Source organism: Calonectris borealis, chromosome 3 (genome assembly GCF_964195595.1).
Source record: "Calonectris borealis chromosome 3, bCalBor7.hap1.2, whole genome shotgun sequence".
Classification (NCBI taxonomy): Eukaryota; Metazoa; Chordata; class Aves; order Procellariiformes; family Procellariidae; genus Calonectris; species Calonectris borealis.
The window spans coordinates 620,545-646,062 of record NC_134314.1 but is presented as its reverse complement, the minus strand read 5'-3'; the positions used below and the strand labels follow the sequence as shown (position 1 = coordinate 646,062).

Genomic DNA, 25,518 nt, shown 5'->3' with positions numbered 1-25,518 from the left:
AGGCTGCAGCCGTGGCGGGGGCCCCTCCCGCCCCCCCGCCCCGCAGGCAGCCCCGCAGGCAGCCCCGCAGGCAGCCCTGCGCTGCAGGCAGCCGTGGGGACGGGAGGAACGTGTCGGGTTTTGAGTTTCTGTTCCTAGCAGCAGCGGCCCTGCCCGCCCGGCAGCCCCCCACCCCGCCGGCTGGGAACGGGCTGCGGCTGGAAAGCTCTAGAAACAAATTGCAGCTCCAGTGCCAAAGGCAACAGCAGCCTCGGCCATGGCTAATGCAGGCAGCGTTTGCCATAGCAACAGGTGCTGGGGCTGACGCCTCCTCCGCAGCCCCGCGGGGCCCTGCCTGCACCCTGCACCCCGCACCCTGCACTCTGCACCCTGCAAAATGCACCCCACACTCTGCCCCGTGCACCCTGCACCCCGTACCCTGCACCATGCACCCCGCACTGTGCACCCTGCGCACCGCACCCTGTGCACCGTGCACCATGTGCCCTGCACTGTGCACCCCACATTGTGCAACACACACCCTGCGCCTTGCACCCCGCGCTGCACACCACGCACCCCACAGTGTGCACTGTGCCCCCCGCACTGTGCCGCCCGTGCCGTGCAGCTCACACTGTGCGCTGGGTGCCCCGTGCTGTGCACCATGCACCGCGCACCCCACACTGTGCATCGTGCACCACGTGCCCCGCACCGCACCATGCACCGTGCACCCCGCGCTGCTGCAGCCAGCACTGTGCACCCTGCGCCATGCACCCTGCACCCCACACCGCGCACCCCGCAGCCAGCGCGAGCCGGGGCTCAGCCGCGTGCCGGAGGCGATGCCGGGGACAACGGCCCAGCCCAGCCCGTCTGAGTCAAGGTTGTGGCGTGTTAATAATTGCCGGGGGCTGGGGCGCGGTGCGGCGGGCGCGGGGCGGCGGGGCCGGTGCTCCCCCCTCACCCCGGCCCTCTCTGCTTCCCGCAGGGGCAGGAGGATCCAGGCAGGCGGCGGGACGCAGGGGCTGGCCGTTGCGGCGGGCGACGGCTCCCGGACCCCCTCCTCGGCGCAGAGAGCCGGAGCGCAGCGGCGGCGGGGTCCGCTTTGGTGCTGAAGAGGCGACGGTCCCAGGCGCCCGCCCTCGCTCCCCACCATGCCGTCCAGCGGGACCCTCGACGCCAGCAGCCCCACTCCGAACCGCGAGGCGCTCGACACGCACAAGGTAGGGTCCCGCCGCGGCTCTGCCGGCTCTCGGCAGGTGGGGGCCTGCCAGGGGGGCCCTGCTCATGTGCGGCCATCCCCATCACTGGGCTTGGCACTGCTCCTGCCGGTGCCGGGGCGGCGGTGGGCTCCGGGGGTCTGGCTCGCTCCTGGCCAATGCTGGCTGGCAGGCGTGCAGGAAAAGGGGGTGCAGGGCCCCCTTGGCCGCACACCAGCCCTGCTCCCCCCTCGCCGTGGTGGGGAGTGCGGAGGCAGGCGGGGGGAGCCCTGAGCCGCAGCCGGGATTAGCATGGATTGAGCTATTCCTGGCGGTGGGGGAGCGCGGGGAGGGGACGGGGAAGCGGAGACCTGCTGTCACCTCCCGGCGGCGGCCAGGGCCGTGGCAAGCCCGGCTGCGGGGAGGGGGCTGCCGTGGCGGCAGAGAGCACAGGGTTGCGGGGGCATCCCCAAGGCTGGGGGCTGCCCCGGCTCGGGGGCTGGGTGGGTGGCGATGGGGTGGGGGGTGGGTGCGTGCCCTGGGCTGTGGGGCAGTGGGAGGGGGACGTGGGGTGCGCATCAGGACAGGTGGCCCCGTAGCCTCCCCACTGCCAGGCTCGAGCCGTGTGCCAGTCCTGCCCCCCCCTCGTGGGGGTCCCACCTGCTGCGGGGGCTCAGGGGTCCCTGCGCCTCCTCCTGCCTCCCCACGTGCAATGCTCAGGCTCAGCAGGGAACCCCTCCTGTGCCGGGCGGCACGCGGTGCTCGCCTTCTCGTCGCTGCGCCGTGCGAGGGGCTCGTGGCCCCGGCGGATGGACCCCCATCCCCGGTACGTGTCCCCCCTGCCTCCCCAGCTGGAGAGCGGCTCCGTGGGGGGGGCTGCCCCCCAGACCGCTCTGCCTGCTGCGCGACGGCGCGGGGCTGAGCCGGGGCTGGGCCGGGGGGCGGGGGTGCGGCGCAGATGCAGGGCAGGGCAGGGCAGGGCGAGGGTTTGGGCAGGCAGGTCCGCGGTGCTCTGACGGCGTCCTCGGTGCTCCCTGGTGTCCCCGCCACACAAGGACACGCCGGGTCGGTGCGGTTGCTCCCGGTACCAGTGCCAGCAGAGGCATCATTCATCCTGCGGAGAGGAGAAGCATCCCAGCAGGCGCAGGGGCAGGGCCTGCCCTGGTCAAGGCGTGGGGACCGCGGCCGGCAGCCAGCTGGACGCCATCCCGCTGCGGGCAGCGCAGCGTCAGGGTCATCTGAGTTCCTCCAGGCTGGCTCAGCTGTGGCAGCCGCGCCGTGCCTCCCGTGCCGGGTCAGGCCCGGCTGGTCCCTGTGCCGGTGCTCCCCGTCCTCCGGTCATCGCGCCTGGCTGCCGGAGGGGCCGATCCGTGTGTCCGTCGGGAAGTGGTACGGCTCTTGGTACGGCTCGGGGGGACGAGCAAACCAGGGGTCGGTCGGTCAGTCCCACGCTTTCCCCCGCGGCAGGTTGGGCTGGAGTTGGTGCGTGTGGCGGAGCCCGCCTGTGCGGGTCGCCGGCACCAGGAGTGTGAGCGAGGCGGCGGGGCAGCCCCCGGGAGGCGGACGCGGCAGCCCACCCCGAGTTTTGGTGTGGTTCTGTAGGCGCGCGGCAGAGCCGACTTGGAGAGCGGGGCGCGGGGCCGCGGCACGGGGCGGGCTGTGGGGAAGAGCCGTGGGAGAAACCGGCGCCTGCAGTGCAGCCCGGCTCACCCTCGAAAGCAGGACCAGCGCCGGTGCCGGTCCCCAGGGTGCCAGCGACCCACGTGGGCTGGCAACAAGCGCGCCGCGAGCGTGCCCGGCTGAGCGCTGTCCTGGCCTGACCCCGCCGGGACACGGCATCGCCTCCCCCACAGCCACACGCGGAGGTCACCTCTGCCGAAGGGATGTGCGCTGCCTGCAGGGCCAGGAGGATGAGGCCGTCCCTCGACACCAGTGGCACTGTGGGTCGCGCTGGTGCTGGCTGCTCTTGGCACAGACCCGGCAAGGTTTAGCTCCAGCTCCAGTGCAAGGCGGGGGTCTCTGCACCCACCTTCTCCCACCCCACCGGCACGGTTTCCCCCACCAGCGGCAGTTTCCTCCCTCCTGCCCCGCCGACAGCCCGGTGCAGCCGGGAGCTGGGACCCGGCGCGGCAGCCGTGGAGCCAGCACTGCGTCATGCAGCAGCTCTCCTCCTCAGCGGTGGTTTCCCTCTGGGTTGTTGCTTGGCAGCGGCGCAGGAGCGCGGCGCATCGGGGACGCGCCATGCAGCCCCGCGCCTGGCCGAGCCCCGGGGAGAAGGGGAGCAGAGTGATTTACGGGGAGATGACTCAGCTCCGAGCGGGCTGCAGGCAGCAAGGGGCTGCAGCACCGGCACCCCTGCACCGGGCCGGGGGGAGCGGATCCCCCTCGCAACCCTTTGCACCAGCCCTGCTCGCGCCAGGGCTGCATCCCTACTTCTCCGGCGCCTGCCCTGCTTTTGGGGTATCGGCCGTGCCCCAGGGGGTCCCTGCAGCCCCAGTGCTGCCCCAGCTTGGTGGTGCAGGGACCCTGCTGACCCCCCCCAGGGGACTGCAGCCCTCCCGAGAGACGGCATTGCCTGGGGACCCTGCAGAGCACGCCCCAGAGCCCCCCTCGCCTCGCCGGCACCCACCAGGTGCTCCTGGCCGCATCCTCGCCCGGCCGCGGGAGGGCTGGACACCTGGCACAGCCCATGTGCCAGTGCCGCGCACTTGACACCCCGCCGGACTTTTCCTTTACATCCAGCGCAAACACTGCCGGGGCCCGGCCAAAGTCGGCGCATGGCAGGGGGCAGCTGGCTGGAGCCGTGTGCCAGCGGCCGGGGCGGCACCGGCGGCAAAGGGACGGGTGTCAGGGGGCTTGCCTCTGCCATGGCACTCCTGCCGGGAGCGGGGCTGGGCTGGGCTGGGCCCCCCGGGCTCCTGCCGGGTGCCCCGGCGCTGATGGCGGTGGCAGGAGCTGCTCCTTTCCCCGTGGAGCTGGATGAAGCGCGGCCTCACCGCGGGGACAGGCTGCACGGCTGCTGGGCTACCCCGGCACTGCGGGACCGGGGGCGGCTCCAGCTGGGACAAAGCGCAGGGCCGCGCGGTTCGGCAAGGCGGGTGCCCGTGGCTGCCGCCGGGGCGGCTCTGCTCTGCCCCCCCGGCCACGAGCTCCCGGCCGGCTCTGCTGCACGGCGAGGTGCAGTGGGCCTGTGGGGCAGGGACCCCCGGGAACCCCCGCCGGGGACCCCGTTTGGCTCCTGCGCCGGGATGGAGCTGGAACCAAAATCCTGACATCATCCTTGGACCCGTCCCAAAATCTGCCGGCCAGGGCCGCATGGGGAGCGGGGCTCGGCCCAGGGCTGAGCCCGCAGGTGCCGCCTCTCCTTGCTCGGCCCTGGCTTCCCAGCCCGCGGCGCAGTGCCGGTAGGTGCCAGGGCTGGGCACGGTCATTGCGGGGCTGGCGGGATGTGGGGTCAGTGCAGGGGGCTGGGGGCTGCCCTGCCCCACGCGCAGGCGAGTGGCACGCGGTGATGGGGCTGTGGCGAGCGCAGTCCCGGCAGGCCGCCATGGTGGTTGGGAACGAACTGGCACGTGGCTCCCGCGCGATCCCGCATGCATGGCCCCAGCCGGGGAGAGGTGGGCGGCAAGAGGCATGGGGGGGATGCAGGCTGGGGGACCATGGCCATGGGGCACTGCAGCCGTGGGGCACCACAGCCGTGGGGCACTGCACGTCCCGACCCTGCGGGACCTTTGGGCCGGACCCCAGCGGGGATGTGCCGGTGTGGCCCGGGGGTGCTGCGGGCAGCGCTGCCTGCGACCGCCCCAGCCCAGGGGGAAGGAGGGCAGTGGCAGGCAGGAATGTGGCCGGGGCTGGCGCCTGCCGCGGCTGCGGGGCCGCGCGAGTGCAGCTGGATGTCGGCGCTGTCTGGCTGCCAGCCCCATCCCCTCCCCGGCCTCTCCCTCGCCAGCCCCCCGCCGGCCTCTCCTCCTTCCCCTGCTCCCCCCTCCGCGGCCTCTTCCTGCCTTGGCTGCTGCCGCCGGGATCTTCTGGGGCTCAGGTGAAACCGGCCCCGCTGCCGCCGTGGGACACACCGGGGGCCCCATGCAGCCGTCGCCCCGCATGCACGTCCCCCCCGCCGTGCTGCAGTGCCGGGCGCGGGCCCCCCGAGCAGGAGCGGGGCCCCCGGCACGCCGCGGTCCTTGGGCGGCTGCTGTGGCCCCGGCGCGGGGAGCAGGTTCATTTCCCAGGGCAGCGTTCCTGCTCCGCCGCCCGTGCCGGCACGTGCGCCCTGCCAGCGCCTGGGGCTGGGGCACGGCGCCAGGGAGAGGGAGACGGGGCGGCGGGGCGCTGGCAGCTGCTCCAGGGCAGAGCATGGAGAGGGGTGCGTGGCCCCCCGAAGCGCCCGCGCTGGGGGCGGTGCGGTGAAGCAGGCAGCTGCCTGCCTGCTCCGAGGGCACCCTGGCCCCTGCTGCCTGCCCTTGTCCCCAGGGAGCTGCACGGCTCCCTGCAGGCCGCCATGCTATGCCGTGCCATGGCATGCCGTGCCGTGGGGTCCACGCAACCCTTTCCGCGTGCTGCGGTGCAGGAGCCCCCAGCCCCACATGCGCAGGGCTCTCCAGCGGGTTGCAAGAGCGAGCATGTACCCCTGAGCCGGCTGCGGCGCAGGGGCATGGTGCAGGAGGGCTCACACGGTGAAGGCGCCCAGCCCCACAGCGGCTTGCGCCGCAGCCCGAGCCCTGGCAGGAGCCACAATCGCCCTTCTCATGGTGCCCCGGGAGCCGCTGGCCTGGTGATGCCGGCAGTGCTCCTGCCTTGCCGGCCAGGCACCCAGCCGTGCACGGCCCTCTGCGGTGCACCCATGGTGCTGGCGATCCCAGTGCCGAGCAGGAGCGGAGCCGTGCCCAGGACCCCGGGCTGCCCGGCCCCGGCGCCGGCGGCGTAACCGTCCTCTCTGTCTCCGGCTCGCAGGGGGAAGAGGAGCCCGAGGAGAACCAGAGCAAGGAGGAGAAGCAGGAGCCGGGGACGCCCATGAGGAAAGCCGGGCGGCCCGGGCGGAAGCGCAAGCATGCCCAGGTGAGCCAGCGGGCGCCGGGCGCGGGGGCCAGGTGGGGGGCGCCGGGCCCACCCCCTGTGGGGCTGTCCTGCCCCGCCGCCCGGTGGACGCGCCGCGCTGGCGGGAGACTACGGCTCCCGGCGTGCCGTGGGCTGGCCCGCCTCCCCGGCGTGCCGGGGCACGCAGCCACTCGCTCGCGGCCCCAGCAGCCTCCGGCCAGGAGGAGAGGCCAAGGGCGGCGGAGCGGCAGGAGGGGAGCGTCCCCCACCGGCCCCCAGCGCTGCCCCCTCCCCGCGGCCCCCGGCAAGCCCCTCCTGTGCCCAGCGGCAGCAACGTTCCGCTCGGTGAGGCTTCGGTCGAGGCCCCGCCGTGCATTTGCTCCCTGTCTGGGGGGCTGGCACCCCCGCGCCGCCCCCCCACGAAGCCGCTCAGCCCTCCCCCGGCTGCCGGGGGCGGTTGGGCATGGGGAGCGGAGCCCCCGGCGCCCGGGGCGATGATGCACAGCTCTCGGGGTCGCGCCAGCAGCTGCAATAACGAGGCGGATGTGAGTGCGCAGGGCTAAGCCGCCACCAGCTTCCCCGGCTCCTGCCACGCAGGCGATGCCCACTCTTAAGTGTGCGGGGCTCGATGAGCTCCCGGCTCACTAGCCCAGCTGGCCAGGATCGCGGCCTGCCATGCGCCAAAGCAGCTGAAACGGCTCATCCCGGGGAGCGCCTCGCGGGGCCCCGGCGGTGCCGCTGGCCGAGGGGCAGGCGCAGGAGAGCGCCGTGGTGCTCAGGGGCTGCCGTGCCTGCAGGGGGGTGCTGCGGGGTGCCAGGGTGCTCGGGGCTTTAGGCAGCAGCCGGCTCTGGTGGGCACCAGGGCGGGGCACCCGGGCCGGGGGGGACTCGTGGAGGCGGTGGCTTGGCCCTCCCGAGCCGTGGTGTGTCATGGTGCCAGCTGGGGAGCCACAGTGGCTTCCTCCCTGCTGGCTGGGTGTCAGGCCGCCGGCTGCTGGTGCCACCGTGAATGCGGTGGTCAGAGGAGAGCAGCGGTTCCTCTTGATGCTGAAGCCCCGGAGGGAAGGTGCACGTCGTCACCCTGGGCCCGGGCACAGGCAGGGCTCGGGCAGCATCCGCGTCCCTGGCCCCATCGGAGGGGACAGAGGGGCAGAGCTCCCTGGGAGGAGACGAGCGGGGCTGGGGCACCTTCGCTGCTAGAAGGTTGCAAAACCTTTTTGCAAAGGTTCCAGCTGCAGAAAGGGTTAATCCTTGGATGTGTCCAGATCCGTGCTGCCTGTCCTGATCCCTGCTGTCCCGGCTGCAGGGCCAGGGAAGCCGGGATGGCGTTGCCTGGGGCGGGTGGGGGTCCGATGGGGCACGATGGGGTGTGGGGCCGGGAGCCGGCGGGGGAGCGGGCGGCCGGGCTCCGAGCGCTGGCTGTAAATCCGGCAGGGCGGGAGGTACGTGCCGGGGCGGGGGGAGCTGTTTCGGTAGAAGAACAATGCTGGCACAGGAACAAATGGGGAAAGTCGTCAGGAACAGACGGAGCCTGGGAACCAGGAGGTCTCTGGCCGTCGGAGCAGGCGGCCCTGGGAGCCCCCTCCGGCACGGCAGGTCCGGAGCAGGGTGGATGGATGGCGGTGGTGCCACGGCACCAGGCACCTGCCGGTGCCTCCTGCAGAAGAGCCGGCTGGCTCGCAGCAGGCGCCTGTCCCACGCGCGCTTGCTGCATGCTCCCGTGCGCCGCACCTGCCCCGTGCACAGCGCTGGCCCGGCCGGCCGCCCGGCGGCTCCTGCTGCCAAGCGAGCGGAGCTGGCAAGCCCTCCGGCCCCGCGGGCACTGCCAGGAGGCCAGGGGAAGCCCCGGCCGGGTGTGGGCTGCTAAAAATATCCTCCCCGCTGGAGAGCCCCGCGGTGCCGGCGCCTGCAGCAGCGGCCCCTGGCCGGGGGCACCAGACTGGGGTGGAGGGGAGCTGGCACGCGGCATGGAGACCCTGGGCGAGCGGGCTGGCTCCTTGGGGACCAGCCGAGGGTCCCCAAGCCCCCGCTCACAGGGACTCAGCAGGCAGATGTGTTGCAGGAGGGTGCTGAGCACCCACCTCGGCCCGCGCCCGGGGCAGGGACATGAGCCCCGCTTGGGGACGGGGCTTGCGGTCACGGGGGGCTCGACACGGGGCCAGTGGGTGTCCGGGCACCGAGGACCCGTGCTGCTGCTGCTTTCCCTTCCCAGCGCGTCCGCGGGGCGGGGAGCTCAGCCCTGGGACCCCCATCAGGGCTGGGTCCCCGCAGGGGGCTCAGCGGGGTGCAGAGGACAGGCAGGAGCTGGCAGGGAGGCGGGAGGAGGAGATGCCTGCTGCAGGCAGGCCTGCCCGCGCCGGACCTGGGGGCAGCGGTGCTGAGCAGCGCCCACGGGGACGGGCAGAGACAGGCCCTGGCAGCAGCCAGCAGCTGCCTGGCACAGCGGGCAGGGTGGGGGCAGCCCTGCCCGGCGGCCCTAACGGCCCCTCTGTTTTCCCAGGTGTCGCCGGTATTTTGCCCAGGGTGTGACATTGTCGGCCCCGTGACACACTGCTCCTGCGGGGCTGAGGCGGGCGACCCCCCGGACCCTCGCCCTGCGAGGGGGCAGCCAGGGGGTCTGGCTGGGGACAGCCCTGCAGGGATGGGTGTCGCGGTATCGGTGAGCCATGCCGTGCCACACCGAGCCATGCCATTCTGAGCCGTGCCAGGCCATACCGTGCTGTCCTGTGGTGCGCCATGCCATGTTGAGCTGTGCCATGCCATGCGGTGCCAAGCCATGCCGTGCTGAACCATGCCGTGCCATGGCTCCAGGACCAGTGCCCCCAAGCCCAGCCGGGCCCGGCAGGGGCCCAGCAGTGGGACACCGCCTCTGCCAGTGCCTCTGCAGGTGGTGCCATGGACGGCAGTGACTCTGCCAGCACCTTCCCCCTGGCAGAGGGGGCATTGCCCAGGGGCTGCCCCATCCCATGTCCCCACTCCTGGCAGCTCCCCGGGCTCGAGCCGGGGCCCTGCGGGTTTGGAGCTGCCGCCGGTGCTCCGGGACTGGGGTCGGCGCGAGGCTCCCCGAGGACTGCGGTGTATCGGGGCTGTCCCCCATCCCCCTGCGGGGACCGGTCCCCAGCATCAGCACGCGTCCCTGGCAGAGCCAGCCCCCGCCCCGCGGCCCAGGCCCCGCCGGCGTCCCCCCGGCAGCGAGCGAGGCGGCGGGGCCGGCACGGGGCTGGCCAGCCCGGCGGGCTCCCGGCGGAGCAGCGTCCTTGGCGGGGGCCCAGCGGAGGGGAGGGGAGCGGGAGAAAGGCAGCGCTTGTTCCCAGGGCCCGGCCGGCGCGGAGGAAGCGGGTGGGTGGGCAGGAAGGCAGACCCGCCGCCGGGCCCTCCTCGGCGACGGGGACGGGCGCCGGGGCGGCCGGGGAGGGGCACGGCCGCGGGGTGGGTCCCGGCCTCCCCTTCCCCTGTGCCTCCCCGGCCCGGTGGCGGTGTCCGAGCGGCAGCACCGGGACATGCCGGCAGCGTAGGGGACCCGGTGAGCCGGGGTCCGGTCCCGACCCAAGCAGGGAAGCGGCAGCAGGGCCGGAGCCGGGGCGCCAGGTTTGGCTGGGGCAGCACCGGGCTCTCGCGGGGCCGGAGGCGTGAGGGTGCGGGGAGGCTGGTTTTGGATGGGTGCCGTGCCGGGGCGTGCCAGCCGTGGTGCCGGGTGGGCTTCATGTCCCCGTCGTGCACCGGGTCGCGGTGCTCGTCCTGTCCCGGGGTTAACCTCCCATGTGCCCCCATCCCACCACGACGCAGAGGGACCCGCCTGCCCAGCGCGGCTTCCTGGCATTGTCCGGCAGCACCGCAGGGCCCAAGGAGCCCCCCGCCGCGGGCAGGGAGCCAGGCCCGAGCGGCTGCTGTGCCGGGGGGGGCCATGGCAGATGCGCGGTGACGCCCGTTCCCTGACAGCGTGGTGGGCCGGGGTCTGCCGTGCTGGCAGGAGGGGCTGCCGCAAGGGGGGAAGAGGCTGCCAAGAGTGGGGCCGGAGTGGGGCCGTGGCGCCGGGGCGGCACGCGGCACGGCAGCCCCATCTGCTCCGCTCGGCCGCGGCCCCGCGTGGGCAGGGGGCGGCGTGGCTGCTGGCGCGGGTGCGTGGTCCCGGCAGGGCGGCACTCCCCAGCCTAGGGGCCAGCGGAGGAGGGTTAATGCCGGTGCCGCTGCTGTGGCCTCGCAGCCCCGAGGGGAGCGCGTGCCACCGTGTTCCCGCCGCCCCCACGCCTGTGTGGCCCCCCCGGCCCCATCCTGCCGGGGCAGCGGGCCGAGCCCCCCGCAGCCGCGCCTCCGCCAGCCCCCGCAGCCGCCTAATCCGGAGCACATTGCTCGCCTTCCCGTTTCCTCCCGGGAAGCCCAGGCAGCCCCTGCGATTGTTTTCGGCGTGGTGTCCAGGATGCGGCCCCGAGCAGGAGGTGGGAGCAGGGCTGGGGGCGGCTGGGACCCCGCCACAAGCTGCAGCCCGGCCCCGGCCCTGCGCTGGGGGGACGGCAGCGGGGATCCCGAGGGAGGGCAGCCTCTGCCATGGCTCAGGGTGAGCCAGGGAGCTGGGGGACGCAGGCGTGCAGGGGATGGGGGGGGCGCAGCGGGAAGCAGGTCCCTTCCTGCTCGCCATGGGGCTGTGGGGTCGGGGACCCCCGGCCTGTTCCCATGAGCAACGTGGGACGGGAGCCCCGCTTGTCCCTCCAGCTACAGCCCCTTGCAGGGACTCCCAGCTGCAGGAGCGGGGTGCAGCCCATGAGCCCTGCTTCGGTTTGCCCCGAGTCTCCCTCCGTCCCTGTTGGTCCAGGCTGCCCCGGCCCCTTCCGAGCCAGCCCCGGCCCCTCCGGCAGCTCCTCCTGCCCTGAGCCCCCCGGCCGCACTGAGCCGGGGCGGTCGGGGCACCAGCGGGGCGCGGGGGGACGCAGGCGGAGCGTGCGCCACACAATCACTTCCAGAGCCGGCGTGAGGCCCGGGCGCAGGCATGGCGGCGCTGGCAGCTCCCTCCCCTCCGCCAGCCGGGGCTTTGCTCTCCGGCATCCATCTCGCCCCCAGTGCCAGCTCCCTCCGCTGCTCCAGGGCTGCATCCCGGCACACTGCGGTGTCCCCGCAGCCCATCCCACCGCTGCGGTCAGTGTCCAGGCCTCCCGGGGCTGCGGCGTCCATCGGCCAAGCGCACCGAGGTTTGTCCTTCAGCCTCTGTCGCCCCACGCATGCCCTCGCTTGTGGCTGGGAGCTCCCGTGTGGCAGCCTGGCACGACACCTCCACCCTCCCGACGGCAACCGTGTCTGCTTGGTTGAGCCGTGCCCTCCCTTGGGTCCGGGCTTTGCCGCCGGCCCCAGCCGGGAGGCCATCCGGCACAGGGGAAGGCTGCCAGGCACCCCAGGACTGTCAGCAGTGGCTCGCGTGTCGCCGGCGCGTGGCTGTGCAGTGGTCCCCACCCTGGTGTGTGCACATCTCCGGCACGAGTGACACCACCGCACTGTCCCCGGGTGGGAGCGGGGCCAGCCCCGCTCTGGCCAGTGCTGCGGCGGGGGCTGCGCGGTGCAAGCTCGGCACGGCAGGAGGGCGTTTGGGAGCGGTTCCCTGCGTCCCCGCGGGCGGCCAGGCGTTGCGCTGGCGTGGCCGTGGCTCCCCGCCGGTGCTGCCGGATACCCTGCGAGGGTCCCCCCGGCCCCCAATGCCCCCTCCTGCCTTGCCAGCCCCTTCCCCCTTGCGGGTTGCGGGGCAGCTCGTCCCCTCCTTCCCGGCTCCACTCGCGGCCCCTCGGCACAACAGCCCCCAGCCCCCCACACGCCGGGGCTGGGGCCAGCGAGCGAGCAAGCGAGCGGAGGAAGTGACTTCTGCCAGCGAGCCGGGGCGGCCGGGCCGAGCAGGAAGCACCCGCCGCCGCGGGGCCGCGGCCGCCAGCGCGGGAGGAGGCGCCTGCGCACGGGCGGGCGGCAGCCGGACGGGGGTGACGGGGGTCTGCGCGCCAGCCGGAGGGGATGCACCATGGTAAGCGGCACACGCCCCCCCCGCTGGGCACACCTGGGGAGGGGGCTGCTGTGCCCTGCGGGGGAGCGGGCGGCAGGGGTGGCGGTGCAAATCCGGGGAGCTCTGGAGAGCAAAGGCTCCCCCGCCACCTGCCGCCCCCCCGAGCTCCTGCCCCACGCCTCAGCCTCGGCATCCCCTCTCTCGTCCCCTTCCCGGCGGCCCTGCGTCAGGGGAGGGTGGGCAGCACCATGGGCACTCCGGCAGCACCACGGGCACCCCGGCTCACGGCAAGCCCAGCTGGCAGCTCGGCATTTGCTCCCTGGCACCCTGCCACCATACAGTGCATCCTGGGACATGTAGTTTGCTGAGGACGGGCAGGAAGGTCCCTGCAGCCGGCTCCCCTCCGTGCCACCCCGGCACGCGCCAGCCTCACACCGCACCCCCCGGCACCCTGGCCTTCCTGCGCCATGGGGAACCGGGAGGGCCAGGACGGAGGTGGGGGCGGCGGCACAGGGAAGGCGCCGGTGGGCTGCCTGTCCCTGCAGCGCGGCCACATTTCCTGGCATCGCTGCCGCAGAGATGGGGGGCCCTGCCCCAGCCCAGGCAGGGCGGCAGGCAGGGCGGCAGGCAGGGTGGCAGGCAGGGCAGCAGGCAGGGCTTGCCTCCCGCCCCCCCACGCATGCCAGCGTGCCTTGGGCAGGTAGGGCTGGGCAAGGCTGGGCTGGGAGCAAACCTGGATCCTCTCCCTCCGTCCCTGGGATCCTGCAAAGCCCCCGGTGCTCCCAGCTTCTTGCAAGGCCTCTGCCGTGCGTCCCGGGGGGGACAGGGGTGGGGAGGCGAGCACGGGGCTCGGGGTGCACAAGCTCACGGGGGTGAGCGCGGGGCTCAGGGGTGCACAAGCTCACGGAGGCAGGCGCGGGGCTCGGGGTGCACAAGCTCACAGAGGCAGGCGCGGGGCTCAGGGGTGCACAAGCTCACGGGGGTGAGCGCGGGGCTCAGGGGTGCACAAGCTCACGGAGGCAGGCGCGGGGCTCAGGGGTGCACAATCTCACAGAGGCAGGCGCAGGGCTCGGGGTGCACAAGCTCACGGGGGTGAGCGCGGGGCTCAGGGGTGCACAAGCTCACGGAGGCAGGCGCGGGGCTCAGGGGTGCACAAGCTCACGGAGGCAGGCGCGGGGCTCAGGGGTGCACAAGCTCACGGAGGCAGGCGCAGGGCTCGGGGTGCACAAGCTCACGGAGGCAGGCGCGGGGCTCGGGGTGCACAAGCTCACGGGGGCAGGCGCGGGGCTCAGGGGTGCACAAGCTCACGGAGGCAGGCGCGGGGCTCGGGGTGCACAAGCTCACGGAGGCAGGCGCGGGGCTCAGGGGTGCACAAGCTCACGGGGGTGAGCGCGGGGCTCAGGGGTGCACAAGCTCACGGAGGCAGGCGCGGGGCTCAGGGGTGCACAAGCTCACGGAGGCAGGCGCAGGGCTCGGGGTGCACAAGCTCACGGAGGCAGGCGCGGGGCTCGGGGTGCACAAGCTCACGGGGGCAGGCGCGGGGCACAGGGGTGCACAAGCTCACGGAGGCAGGCGCAGGGCTCGGGGTGCACAAGCTCACGGAGGCAGGCGCGGGGCTCGGGGTGCACAAGCTCACGGGGGCAGGCGCGGGGCACAGGGGTGCACAAGCTCACGGAGGCAGGCGCGGGGCTCAGGGGTGCACAAGCTCACGGAGGCAGGCGCGGGGCTCAGGGGTGCACAAGCTCACGGGGGCAGGCGCGGGGCTCAGGGGTGCACAAGCTCACGGGGGCAGGCGCGGGGCTCAGGGGTGCACAAGCTCACGGAGGCAGGCGCGGGGCTCAGGGGTGCACAAGCTCACGGGGGCAGGCGCGGGGCACAGGGGTGCACAAGCTCACGGAGGCAGGCGCGGGGCTCAGGGGTGCACAAGCTCACGGAGGCAGGCGCAGGGCTCGGGGTGCACAAGCTCACGGGGGCAGGCGCGGGGCTCAGGGGTGCACAAGCTCACGGGGGCAGGCGCGGGGCTCAGGGGTGCACAAGCTCACAGGGGCAGGCACGGGGCTCGGGGTGCACAAGCTCACAGGGGCAGGCACGGGGCTCGGGGTGCACAAGCTTGCGGAGACGAGCGCGGGGCACAGGAAACAGGGCCGGGTGCCACCTCCTCAGCTCCGGGCACCGGGAGGCACCGGCAGCACCCGCGGGTGTCTGTACTTAGGACATTCGGCCGGCGGTGCTGGGGGAGCTGGGGCGAGGCTGGGACGGGCACCCCATGCCCGTGGGCAGCGTACGGGGTCTCCGGGGAGGATGGTGCTGGTGCCCAAACGGCTCTGCTGTGCCGTGCCGGCAAGGGCCAAGCCCCACGGATGGGGCCCCCCAGGGGCCGGCATGGGGGGACCCCCCCGGGAGCACGCCCGGGCAGGGACTCGGTGCTCCCCGGCACTGTGGCAGCAGGGCCGACCAGGCCCCGGCAAGCGACAGAGGTGGAGCCCACCCTGTGGGCTGTGCCGCGCGTCCGGCGCTGGCTGTCGCAGTGACGCAGCGGCACTTTCACTCTCCTTTGCCACGGAAACCGCCGAGCCGGGCTGCTCCTCTCGCTCTGACTCCACTCCCGCTCCTGCCGCCACCAGCTCGTGCCATGCCATGCCATGCCGTGCTGTGCTGTGCCGTGCCGTGCGGCTCCCCCGGGGCTGGCGACATGGCAGAGGACCAGCGATGCCATCCCTAGCCCCACGGCCTTGCTCGTGCGCTTGGCACCGCCGTCTGCTGCGCTCACGTCGGCGCTGTCTGTCACGCGGGTGCGCACTTGGGCCTGGCGTGCCGGTGAGTGCCGGCGCAGACGGTCCTCCCCCGTGTCTCACGCTCGCGCACGCTCGCCGCTCTGTCGCTGCACTCGCGAGCCAGGGCCGGCTGCACGTTTCCTGCGGGCGCCATCGCACACACACACCCGCCTGTCGCACACGCTGGCACCGCCTGTCACACACGCACACCCACCGGCGGGTGTTGGCGTTGCCTGTCTGACACACGCGTGCACGTCACAGGCCCCGGCTGTGCCTGTCACACTCTTTCTCCCTCTCACACTCGGACACCCCGTGGGCCACGTTTGTGTCGCACTTGCACACGTGTGCACACACGGGGTTGTCACAGGGCCTCGCTCTGCCTGTCACCTGTACACACACACACGTCATGGTCCCCATGCGCACACGCATGTAGGAACGCCCACACGGGCTGTCCCTGCTGCCATGCACGCACACATGCACACACGCGGTTGTCACATGCCTCGTCCCTTCCCGTCACACGCGCACGCCTCGGTGGCTGGCTCTGCCTGTCGCGCACACGCGCGCACAGCCGTCGCGGGCCCCGGCTCCGCCTGTCTCTCGCACAAGCACAGACGTGCACCGCCGTCCTGGGGAGGGTGGCCCCACGTCCCCGATGCCGACGGGGACAGGCGGGAGTGAGGGGGACCCAACACTGGCCCCGCACCGCGGCGTTGTGGCACAGGCAAGCCGGGTAGGACGGCCAGCGCGCGTGTCACCTCCGCACAGGGGCTGTCCTCACTGACATGGGGACGGGAGCGGCTGGGTGACATCCCGGTGTGTCCTTGTCCTGAGGGTACCATGGCACCATGTCCTGGTCCTGTGGGTGTCCTGGTTCTGAGGGTTTCGTGGTCCTGAAGGTGTCATGGCAGTGTATCCAAGTCCTCATGGTGTCATCCCTTGTGTCTTGGCCCTGAGGGTGCCATGGAGGTGTGACTTGGTCCTGAGGGTGTCTTGACCACTTGTCCTGACCTGAAGCTGCCATGCATTGTGTTCTGGTCCTGAGGGTGCCATGGCTCCGTGTCCTGGTCTTCATGGTGTTATCTCCATTTTATCTTAGTCCTCAGGGTGTCATGGCAGTTTGTCCTGGTCCTGAAGGTGCCATGACAGTGTATCCAGGTCCTCGTGGTGTCACATACTTCTGTCCTGGTGCTGTGGGTGTCATGTCCCGGTGTCCAGATCCTGAGGATGCCATGTCATTGTGTCATGGTCCTGAGGGTGTTATTGCAGCTGACAAGTGTCATGGCAGCGTGTCCTGGACCTGAGAGTGCCACAGCCATGTGTCCTGGCCATGAGAATACCATGTCTCTGTGTCCTGGTCTTCATGGTGTCACCTCTTTTTGTCTTGATCCTGAGGGTGCCATGGTAGTGTGTCCTCGTCCTGAGGGAGTCGTGGCACTATGTCCTTGTCCTGAGATTGCCATGCTGGAGTGTCATGGTCCTGAGGGTGCCATGGCATTTTGTCCTGATCATGAGGGTGCCATGGTGGTGTATCCTGGTCCTCAGGGTGACGCAGTGGTGTGTCCTGGTCCTGAAGGTGCCATGGCAGTCTGTTCTGGTCCTGAGGATGTCATGACATTGTGCCCTGGTTCTGAAGGTGCCACATCAGTATTTTCTGGCCCTCCTGGTGTCACATCTATGTGTCCAATGTCCTGAGGGTTTCATGACCATTTGTCCTGGCCATGAAAGTGTGATGCCATTGTGTCCTTCTCCTGAAGGTGCCATAGCAGTATATACTGCTCCTCAAGGTGTCATTGCCATGTGTCATTGTCCTGAGGTTGTCATGGCATTGTGTCCTGCTCCTGAGGATCTCATGGCACCATGTCCTAGTCCTGAGCTGTCATGGCATTGTGTCTTGGTTAGGAAGGTGCTATGGCAATGTGTCCTGCTCCTGAGGGTGCCATGGCTTTGTTTTTCCTTATCCTAAGGATGTTGTAGCAGTGTGTCCGTGTCCTGAGGGTGTCATGGCATTGTGTCCTGGTCCTGAGGGTGTCATATTTGCATATCTCGGTCCTGAGGGTGCTGTGGCTGTGTGTCCTGGTCCTGAGGAGGCCGTGGCTCCATGTCCTGTTTTTTGTGGGTGACATGGTACTGTGTCCTGGTCCTGAAACTGCCATGGCTGTGTGTACCTGTCAAGAGGGTGCTATGCCATTGTGTCCTCGTCCTGAGGGTATCATGTCCATGTCTGCTGGTCCTGAGGATGCCATGGCACTGTGTCCTGGTCCTGAGGGTGTCTTGGCAGTGTATCCAGGTCCTCGTAGTGTCAATCCTTGTGTCCTCCTCCTGAGGGTGCCATGGCATTGCATCCCCTGTTTCTGGGGAGCCTTACTGCAACCTTTCGATATATAAAGGGGGCTTATAAGAAAGATGGAGAAAGGCTTTTTACCAGGGCCTGTAGCAACAGGACAAGGGGCAATGGTTTTAAACTGAAAGAGGGTAGGGTTAGGTTGGACATGAGGAAGAAATGTTTTATGACGAGGGTGGCGAGACACTGGCACAGAGATGTTGTTGATGCCCCATTGCTGGAAGTGTTCAAGGTCAGGTTGGATGGAGCTTTGAGCCACCTGATCTAGTTGAAGATGTCCCTGCCTATGGCAGGCGGGTTGGGCTAGATGGTCTTTGAAGGTCCTTTCCAACCCAAACCATTCCATGATTCTATGATGTCCCTATGCCCAGGTCCTGCAGGTGCCATGGCAGTTTGTCTTGATCCTAACGATTTCATGGTCGTGTGTCCAGGTCCTGAAAATGCCATGGCTCAGTGTCCTGGTCCTGAGGGTGCCATGTCCATGTGTCCTGCTCCTGAGGCAGCCATGGAAGTGTGTCTTAGTCCTGACGGTGTTATGGCGTGTGTCCTGCTCCTGAGAGTGTCATCATGTTGTGTACTGGTACTAAGCGTGCAATGGCATTGTGTCCTGGTCCTGACGGTGTCACATCCATGTGTCCAGCTCCTGTGGGTGTCATGTCGATGTGTTGTTGTTCTGAGGGTACCATGGCATTGTACCCTGGTCCTGAGGGTGTCATTGCAATGTGTCTTTGTCCTGAGGTTGTCTTGGCTACTTGTCCTGGACCTGAAGCTGCCATGCAGTGTGTCCTGGTCCTGAGGGTGTCATGGCTGTGTGTCCTTGTCCTGAGGGTGTCATGGCAGCGTATCCAAGTCCTGGGGGTACCATGGCATCATGTTCTGGCTCTGAGGGTGTCGTGCCACTATGTCCTGGTCCTGAGGGTTTCATGACAGCACATCCTGGTATTGGGGGTATCGTGTCTGTGTGTCCTGGTCCTGAAGGTGTCATGACACCATGTCCTGGTCCTGAGGGCGCCTTGGCCATTTGTCCTGGTCCTGAAGGTGTCATGACCACTTGTGCTGGTCCTGAGGGTGTCACGGCTTTGTATCCTGGACCTGAAGGTGCCGTGACAGTGTGTCCTGGTCCTGAGTGTGCCATGGCTGTGTGTCCTTGTCCTGAGGGTTTCACAGCAGTGTGTCCTGGTACTGATGATGTCACGTCCATGTGTCTTCGTCCTGAGAGTTCTGTGGCATTGTGTTCAGGTCCTGAATATGTCATGGCCATGTGTCCTGGTCCTGAGGGTGTCAATGCAGCGTGTCCTGGTCCCGAGGATGTTGTGGCAGAGTTTCCTGGTCCTGAGAGTACCGTGGCAGTGTTTCTTAGTGCTGAGGGTGCCGTGGCCATGTGTCCTGGTCCTGAGGGTGCCATGGCAGCATGTCCAATGTCCTGAGGGTGCCATGGCCGTGTGTCCTGGTCCTGAGGGTGCCATGGCAGCATGTCCAATGTCCTGAGGGTGCCATGGCCGTGTGTCCTGGTCCTGAGGATGTCATGGCAGCATGTCCAATGTCCTGAGGGTGCCATGGCTGTGTGTCCTGGTCCTGAGGATGTAATGGCAGCATGTCCAATGTCCTGAGGGTGCCATGGCCATGTGTCCTGGTCCTGAGGGTGCCATGGCAGCATGTCCAATGTCCTGAGGGTGCCATGGCCATGTGTCCTGGTCCTGAGGGTGCCATGGCAGCATGTCCAATGTCCTGAGGGTGCCATGGCCGTGTGTCCTGGTCCTGAGGATGTCATGGCAGCATGTCCAATGTCCTGAGGGTGCCATGGCTGTGTGTCCAATGTCTTGAGGGTGCCATGGCCATGTGTCCTGGTCCTGAGGATGTCATGGCAGCATGTCCAATGTCCTGAGGGTGCCATGGCTGTGTGTCCTGGTCCTGAGGATGTCATGGCAGCATGTCCTGTTCCTGAAGGTGCCATGGCAGTGTGTCACGGTTCTGATGGTGTCATGTCCATGTGTCCCAGTCCTGAGGGTGCCATGGCAGCATGTCCTGGTCCTGACATCCCATGACAGTGTGTTCTGGTCCTGAAAGTGCCGTGGCAGCATGTCCTCGTCCTGATGCTGTCATAATAGCATGTCCTGTTCCTGATGATGTCACGTCCATACATCCTGGTCCTCCGGGTGCCATGGTGTAGTGTGGTGGTCCTCATGATGTCATGACAGCGTGCCAATGTCCTGAGGGTGCCATGGCCACGTGTCCTGGTCCTCAGGGAGCCATTGTAGCCCCGTCCCACCCTGGGGCACCCTGCCCTGCAGGCAGCGGCAGCCCGGCATGCCTGAGACGCAGGAGGTGGAACTTGGTCTTTTTGGCATAATGCGCATTTGCCCCCAGATTATCACCGCGTCGTGGAGCTGTGTCTCTGGGGGTATGGGCTGTGGTCCCGGAGGTACCCTTCGTGCTGTGCCGTCTGTGGTGGGGAAGTGGGGTCAGGGCAGGGGGACGGGGACAGGGATGGGGCGGGTTGCACCAAGGCGGTGCGAGGGCTCCCACTGTGGGCCGGTGGGGTGTGGGCTGGGAGGGTGGGGGGGGCGCGAGCGGGGCTGTGCCCCCCTTGCCAGTGCCCATCGCAGCTCCTTTCCCTCTCCTTCTCGGCAGGTGGAAAGCAGTGACACCCCCAAAGACATCGCGGCCATCCCCAAGTGCCCTGCGCCCTGCCCGGAGGCCAGCCCTGCCGAGCCGCTGCCCAACGGGGACGTGGAGGGGGACGGTGCCCAGTGGAAGGGCGTGGAGGAGGGCGGCGCGAGCCCCAAAGGCGGGCGCCCCGAGGAGGACGAGACGGAGAGCCTGCCAGACGGCGAGACGGGCCGGGCGCTGGAGAACGGGCGCTGCACCCCCAAGGAGGGCCTGGACGCCCCGGCCGATGAGGGTGAGCTGGCCCCTTCCGACCCCCAGAAGAAACGCGGGAGGAGGAAACTCCTGGAGGCCGCAGAGAAAAGTAAGACCTTAGCGTTGAGGGCTCCCCACTACGGGGCTGCGGCTCTGCCCGTGGTCCCGCCGGCGCCTGCTGCGCCCCTCCGGGGACCCCCGGCCCCCCGCCCTGCCCGGCATGCCGTCCCGGGAGGGGTCCGGGCTGCAGCGGCTCCCGGGCTGGGGAGCGCTGCTGGAGGAGGAGGAGGAAGGGCTGAGCCCCTCTGTGCCACGCGGGATTTGGGGTAGGGGCAGCAGATCAGAGCGGGGGCTGCCCTCGCGTGCTCATCCCGTGGCGCCGCCCTTCCCGCCGGGCTCCGCTCCCCCCGGCAGGAACAGGGCGGGCAGGACGGGAGGTCGGTCCTCGTCCTGCTGGCGCAGCCGGTGCAGGTGCCCCACAGCACAGATGTGCCCGTGCCTGCATGCAAGCCTGCCCGGGAGCGTGCCCGCCACCGCCGTTGCCTGTGCCGCTTTGCATGGCAGCCCTGCATGTGCCGGGGGCAGAGCAGGAGGCGCGTGCGTGGTGCGGTCCTGGGGCCACGCTGCCCCGGTGCCGAGGAGGTGCCAGCTCTCGTGCCGGTGCTGCTCTGGGCGTTGCAGGGAGCACGCGAGGTGGTGGGCTCAGCGCCGTGCTGGGGATCAGGCCCAGGCACCAGCACGTGCTGGGAGCACCCAGCTGGGAAGCAGCGCGGCAGAGAAGGCCCTGGGGGTCCCGGTGGACACCAACCCGAGCGTGAGCCAGCAGCAGGTCCTTGAGCAACAAAGGCAGATGGCGTCCTGGGCCGCGTTAGGAGTGCTGCCCACTGGTTGAGGAGGCCACCCCGGGAGTGCTGGTCCAGTGCTGGGCTCCCCAGCACAAGAGGGACATGGACAGACTGGAGAGAGTCCAGCGAGGGGCCACCGAGATGCTGGAGGGACTGGAGCACCTCTGCTGTGAGGAGAGGCTGGGGGAGCTGGGACTGCTCAGCCCGGAGCAGAGCGGGCTCAGGGGGTTGAATCTGTGTCTACAAACACCTGCAGGGAGGGTGCCAGGAGGACAGGGCCAGGCTCTTCCAGTGGTGCCCAGTGCCAGGGCCAGAGGCAACAGGCACAAACTGGGCCACGGGAGGGTCCCCCGGACGCTGGGACACACTGCTCAGTGTGAGGGTGACACAGGCACAGGCTGCCCAGGGAGGTGGTGGGGTCTCCGTCCCTGGAGACGCTGGTCGTGGTCCTGGGGAGCGGCTCCGGGTGGCCCGGCCGGAGCCGGGGGCTGGACGGGGGGGCCCCAGCGGGGCCCGGCCTCCACCGGTCCGTGGGTGTGTCGTGTCCGTGAGCGTGGGTGCAGATAGGGCTCCCAGCCCTGCCCCCGCCACCTGCTGCGAAACGCACGGCTCCCCTGCGGGCCCCAGCACTGCGGACACAGGGCACCCGCTCCCAGCTCGTGCCAGCCCCGTGCGCTGCCCAGTCATGCCCGTGCTCCTGTCTGGGCAGAGGCGAGCTGCCGCAGCGCCCTGGGCACGGCACGCTGGCGTGCTGCCTGCCGGGGCCCCCACGGGGCCGGGCTCGCTGGGGCTGCACAGCGTCTGTGCTGGCTCCCGACCCCCGCAGAGCTGCCGCTCACCGGGGACGGGCTTTTCCCCCCACCAGCACCTTCCCCGGCCGTGGCTGCTCACAGGCAGGAGCAGCTCCGCTCTCCGCAGCCGGAAGGGGGTGTCCGGCTCGGGCGCAGGTCATGCAGGAGCCCAGCACTGGCCCCGGCTGCCCCCCGGGCACACACCGGCCTGTAGCCCCGCTGCCACCATCCCTCTTGGCCGGGAGGAGCCGGGTGGTGGGATGGGGCAGCTTGGACCAGCCATGAGCCGGGATGGGGGCCGTGCTCTCCCCACAGCGGGGGACAGGCAGCTGGCAGCAGAGGGGACAAAGAGCTGGGGTGTCACAGCACTGGCACCGTGGGGCACTGCGGAGCAGAGACGGGGGGAGAACGAGGCACATCAGGCTCTGGCTCTCGGGGGCCTCTCGACCCGGATCAGCACAGATCCTGTGCTGGCCGTGCTGAACGAGGGATGGAGACAAGCAAGGAAGGGCTGGGGTGGAGAGGGGAGAGGCTGGGCTGGGATGGAGACAGATGAGGCAGGGCTGGGGATGGAGACGAGCGATGCAGATGCCGCTGCAGTCACGAGGCAGAGAGCAGGCAGCTGAGGGAGCGGAGAAGCCATAGCTGGCAGCGCGGTACAGATGGTCGGGGGGAGCTTGCTGGGCTGGGCATGCCGTGGTTGGGCGTGGGTCATGGTGGCAGCCCCAGTGCCAGGCTGACCGCGGCGGCAGAGAGGACCTGGACCAGATGGGCTGAGCCAGTGTGGGTCAGCACGGCACGCCCCATGTGGGACCAGTGCGGAGTGGGGTGGAGACAGCCCCGGGGGTGCCCTGCCGCTGGCTCCCGTGCACGGCAGAGCTCTGGATTCAGAGGCCGGCAGCAGCGGGCACCGGCGGGAGCGTGAGCACGGTGCCGTGAGCACGGCGCGTGAGCGTGGGTACCATGAACGTGGGTGCTGTCAGCAGGTCAGGCTTCATCTTCCAGCCTCGGGCTGGTGTTCAGCCCTTCCCCCTTGGCGTTGCAGAGCCCTTCCTCCCCCGGCGTGACCTGCCCCGAGGCCCTTGCGCATGGTGCTCATCCTCCTCCTGCTCTTCTCACCGCGCAGGCAGAGCGGCAGCTGCCTGCATTCCTGCCGGGCAGCGCTTTCCGATCATCTGGAGGCTCTTCCCTGCCCTCCTCTCTTCTCCGGCGCTTTCCTGCAAACACAGCCCGTGTCTGGCTGCAGCCATGGGCCGCCTGCCCCGGCGCTGCTCTGAGGCTCCTCCACCGGGCTCGGGGCAAATGCCCGGGTGACGGTGTCGAAGCAGCACCAGCAGTGCCCGGAGGCTGTCTCGGGGAGCCGTTACAGCCGCCAGGAGCTTGTTCCCTTCCCTAGAAACCATTCCCAGCGCTTCAGCCGTGTCTGCGCTGAGGTAGCGGCGGCATTGTCACCTTCCAGCGACAGGCTTGGCTCCTTCCAGATCCTCGTCTGCTCCTTGGTCCTTCAGCTCCTGCTGCCTCGTGCCCAGCTGGCCAGAGGGCTCTCCCGAGCATCCCTCGCCCCCTCACCCAGCACTCCCGCCTCCGCCGCTGGTTCCTCCTCCTTGCACACTGGCTTTTCACCTCTCGCTGCCCCTCTGACCCCGCACGGGGCCGAGGACCTGCTCTTCCAGCGCTGCCCAAGCACGACTTACCGGCCACCCCGTTGGCTCTGCGCCCCTTCGCTGTCCCCCCCAGTCCTGCCCTTGCTGAAATCCCCGGCGGGGGAAGGTCTCGGGCAGGATCCTGCCGTCAGTTGGTAACTTGCGTCCTGGCCCGTCGGCGCAGCAGGCGGGCAGAGGGCACGGGGCACAGCGCTGCTGCGGGGCGCCGGCATGGGCAGGAGCTGAGGCTGGGGGCTTTGCCGAGCCCCAGCCGCACCGGGCATGTGTGGGATGCTCAGGCAGCGAGCTGCAGCTGCGCGGCCGCCATGGCCTGTTGCAGGAAGGCGCTGTGGCAGCCCTGGCACCAGTAACAGCCCGGCGCTGGGCTCTGCGTCCCTCAGCCGCACAGCAGGCAGGGCGGCAGAGGGGTGGGGGGAGTTGGCTGCATGTCCCCAGTTTGGTCAGTGCCCCCCAGTTTGGCCAGTCCCAGTGCCTGGGTCGCTGGACCCAGTGACGGAACAGGTCAGGTCCCCTCTCCTGTGCCTCAGTTTCCCCACCTGAGTTCCCTGTGCCTGTGGGCAGGACCGGGAGGACAGGTCGCCCAGGGCACGCACACGCTCCTACCCCCAGCATGGAGCCGGAAAGCTCCTGTCCCCCGCTGTCCCCCACTGTCCCCCAGCGCTCAGAGCAGGGCTCTCGGCCGCTCTTCTGCTCGGGCCTCGCTGCTTCTGGGGCAGAGGCCGGCTGCTGCGGGGGGTCGGGTCCCCATCTGCCGGCTGCGAGGGACTGTCTGGGTGTCACGCAGGGCTGGGTGGGCGTCCGGGGGGGCTGCAGCACAGCCCGAGGACCCGGACAACGTTGTGCCCTGCAGCAAAACAGGGCGCTTGTTCAGCCGGCGAGGGGGCACCGGGGATCCCGGCCGAGCCCCCCCCCTGCAGCCCAGGTCTGTGCCGGGGTGGCCGGTGCCCAGCAGCCGGGGCGAAGCGCGGAGGGATGTCGGCGCCCAGGAGGGAGGTGCCCTCCCCGGTTCAGGAACCCGCTGGCCCCAGCGCTGCCCGCGGTGAGGCACGGGTGGGTGGGTGCCCCTGCATGCGCACACCCCGCGCTCCGACCTGGCTGCCCTTGCTCGGCCCCGGCCCCCGGCAGCTCAGGGTGCACGGAGGTTCGCAACCCCAGAAACGGTCGTGGTTATTTTTAGCCGCTTTCCCGGCAGTGGCTCGCCGCGTACCTGCAGCGCGCGAGATGTGCCGATAGCACAGGAAGCCGGCGGGGCTCCGCGTGCTTCCCCTGCCTGCCCCCGGCCCCAGCGGGGGCCGCTCCCCCGGACCCCCCGGAGCCCCCAGACCCCCTGGCCAGAGTGTGAGGAGGAGGCACGGGAGCAGCCAGCTCACGTCCCAGCAGCCGGCATCCCCCCGGGGAGCACAGCCCAGGCCTCGCATGGCAGCGATGGGTGCCCTTCCCCGGCCCAGGGCAGGCCCCCAGCCGGGGTGGGGGGTCCCAGGTGGGCCCCCTTCTCCCCTGCGAGGGCCCAGCTGCCCTGCCCCGAAGCACCGAGCTGATCCCCCCGGCTGACGGCTGCTCTCTGTTCTGTGTGCAGGCAAGGAAGAGAAGGAAGAAAACAACTTCGACACCCTGAAAATGGAGGCAAGTATGTCCCGGGGCCGGGCTCCCACCGGGGGCTGCACCACGGCACCCGCAGGAGATGAGCATGGCCCCGCAGCCCACCGGCCAGCACGGCGCTCCCCATGCCCGCAGGAACCGGCACCCCGTGGTCCCTCGGCACCAGCGGCCATGGGGGAGCTGCAGGGACGGGGTCCCCGGCGGGACGGGGGTCCTGGGTTCTTGCACCCCAACACAGCCGGGCACCGAGCCATGCCCAGGCTGGTGAAACCCCCTCCATCCAGCCCTGCCGGCGGGACAGTGCTTGCCCGGGCTGACCCCACACCTCCCCCAGGTTGCCCGGGCAGAGCGTGTCGGCCTGGGGCAGGTCCCTGCCCGGGACGGTGCCGGCGGTGCCCGTTGCGGTGCAGCAAGCCACGGCGTGGTGCCCAGCTCTGGTGCATCCAGGTCGTGGTGCAGACG

At 70.1% G+C, this 25,518-nt stretch overlaps 1 protein-coding gene across 2 annotated transcripts in view; it reads left to right on the top strand.

Annotated features, from left to right (window-relative positions):
* Positions 1–984: 984 nt before the first annotated feature.
* The window catches only part of DNMT3A (DNA methyltransferase 3 alpha), a 40,524-nt gene continuing 15,990 nt past the window's right edge, over positions 985–25,518 (top strand). Inside the window, exons 1-4 of one of the 2 annotated variants that reach the window (XM_075144727.1) lie at positions 985–1,193; positions 6,120–6,224; positions 19,927–20,197; positions 25,034–25,080. In XM_075144727.1, coding sequence (XP_075000828.1) covers positions 1,125–1,193; positions 6,120–6,224; positions 19,927–20,197; positions 25,034–25,080 — 492 coding nt within the window. In that variant the 5' untranslated portion in view covers positions 985–1,124. Of the gene's footprint in view, positions 1,194–6,119; positions 6,225–19,926; positions 20,267–25,033; positions 25,081–25,518 lie in introns of both variants that reach the window. The other variant, XM_075144726.1, reaches the window with a different exon arrangement.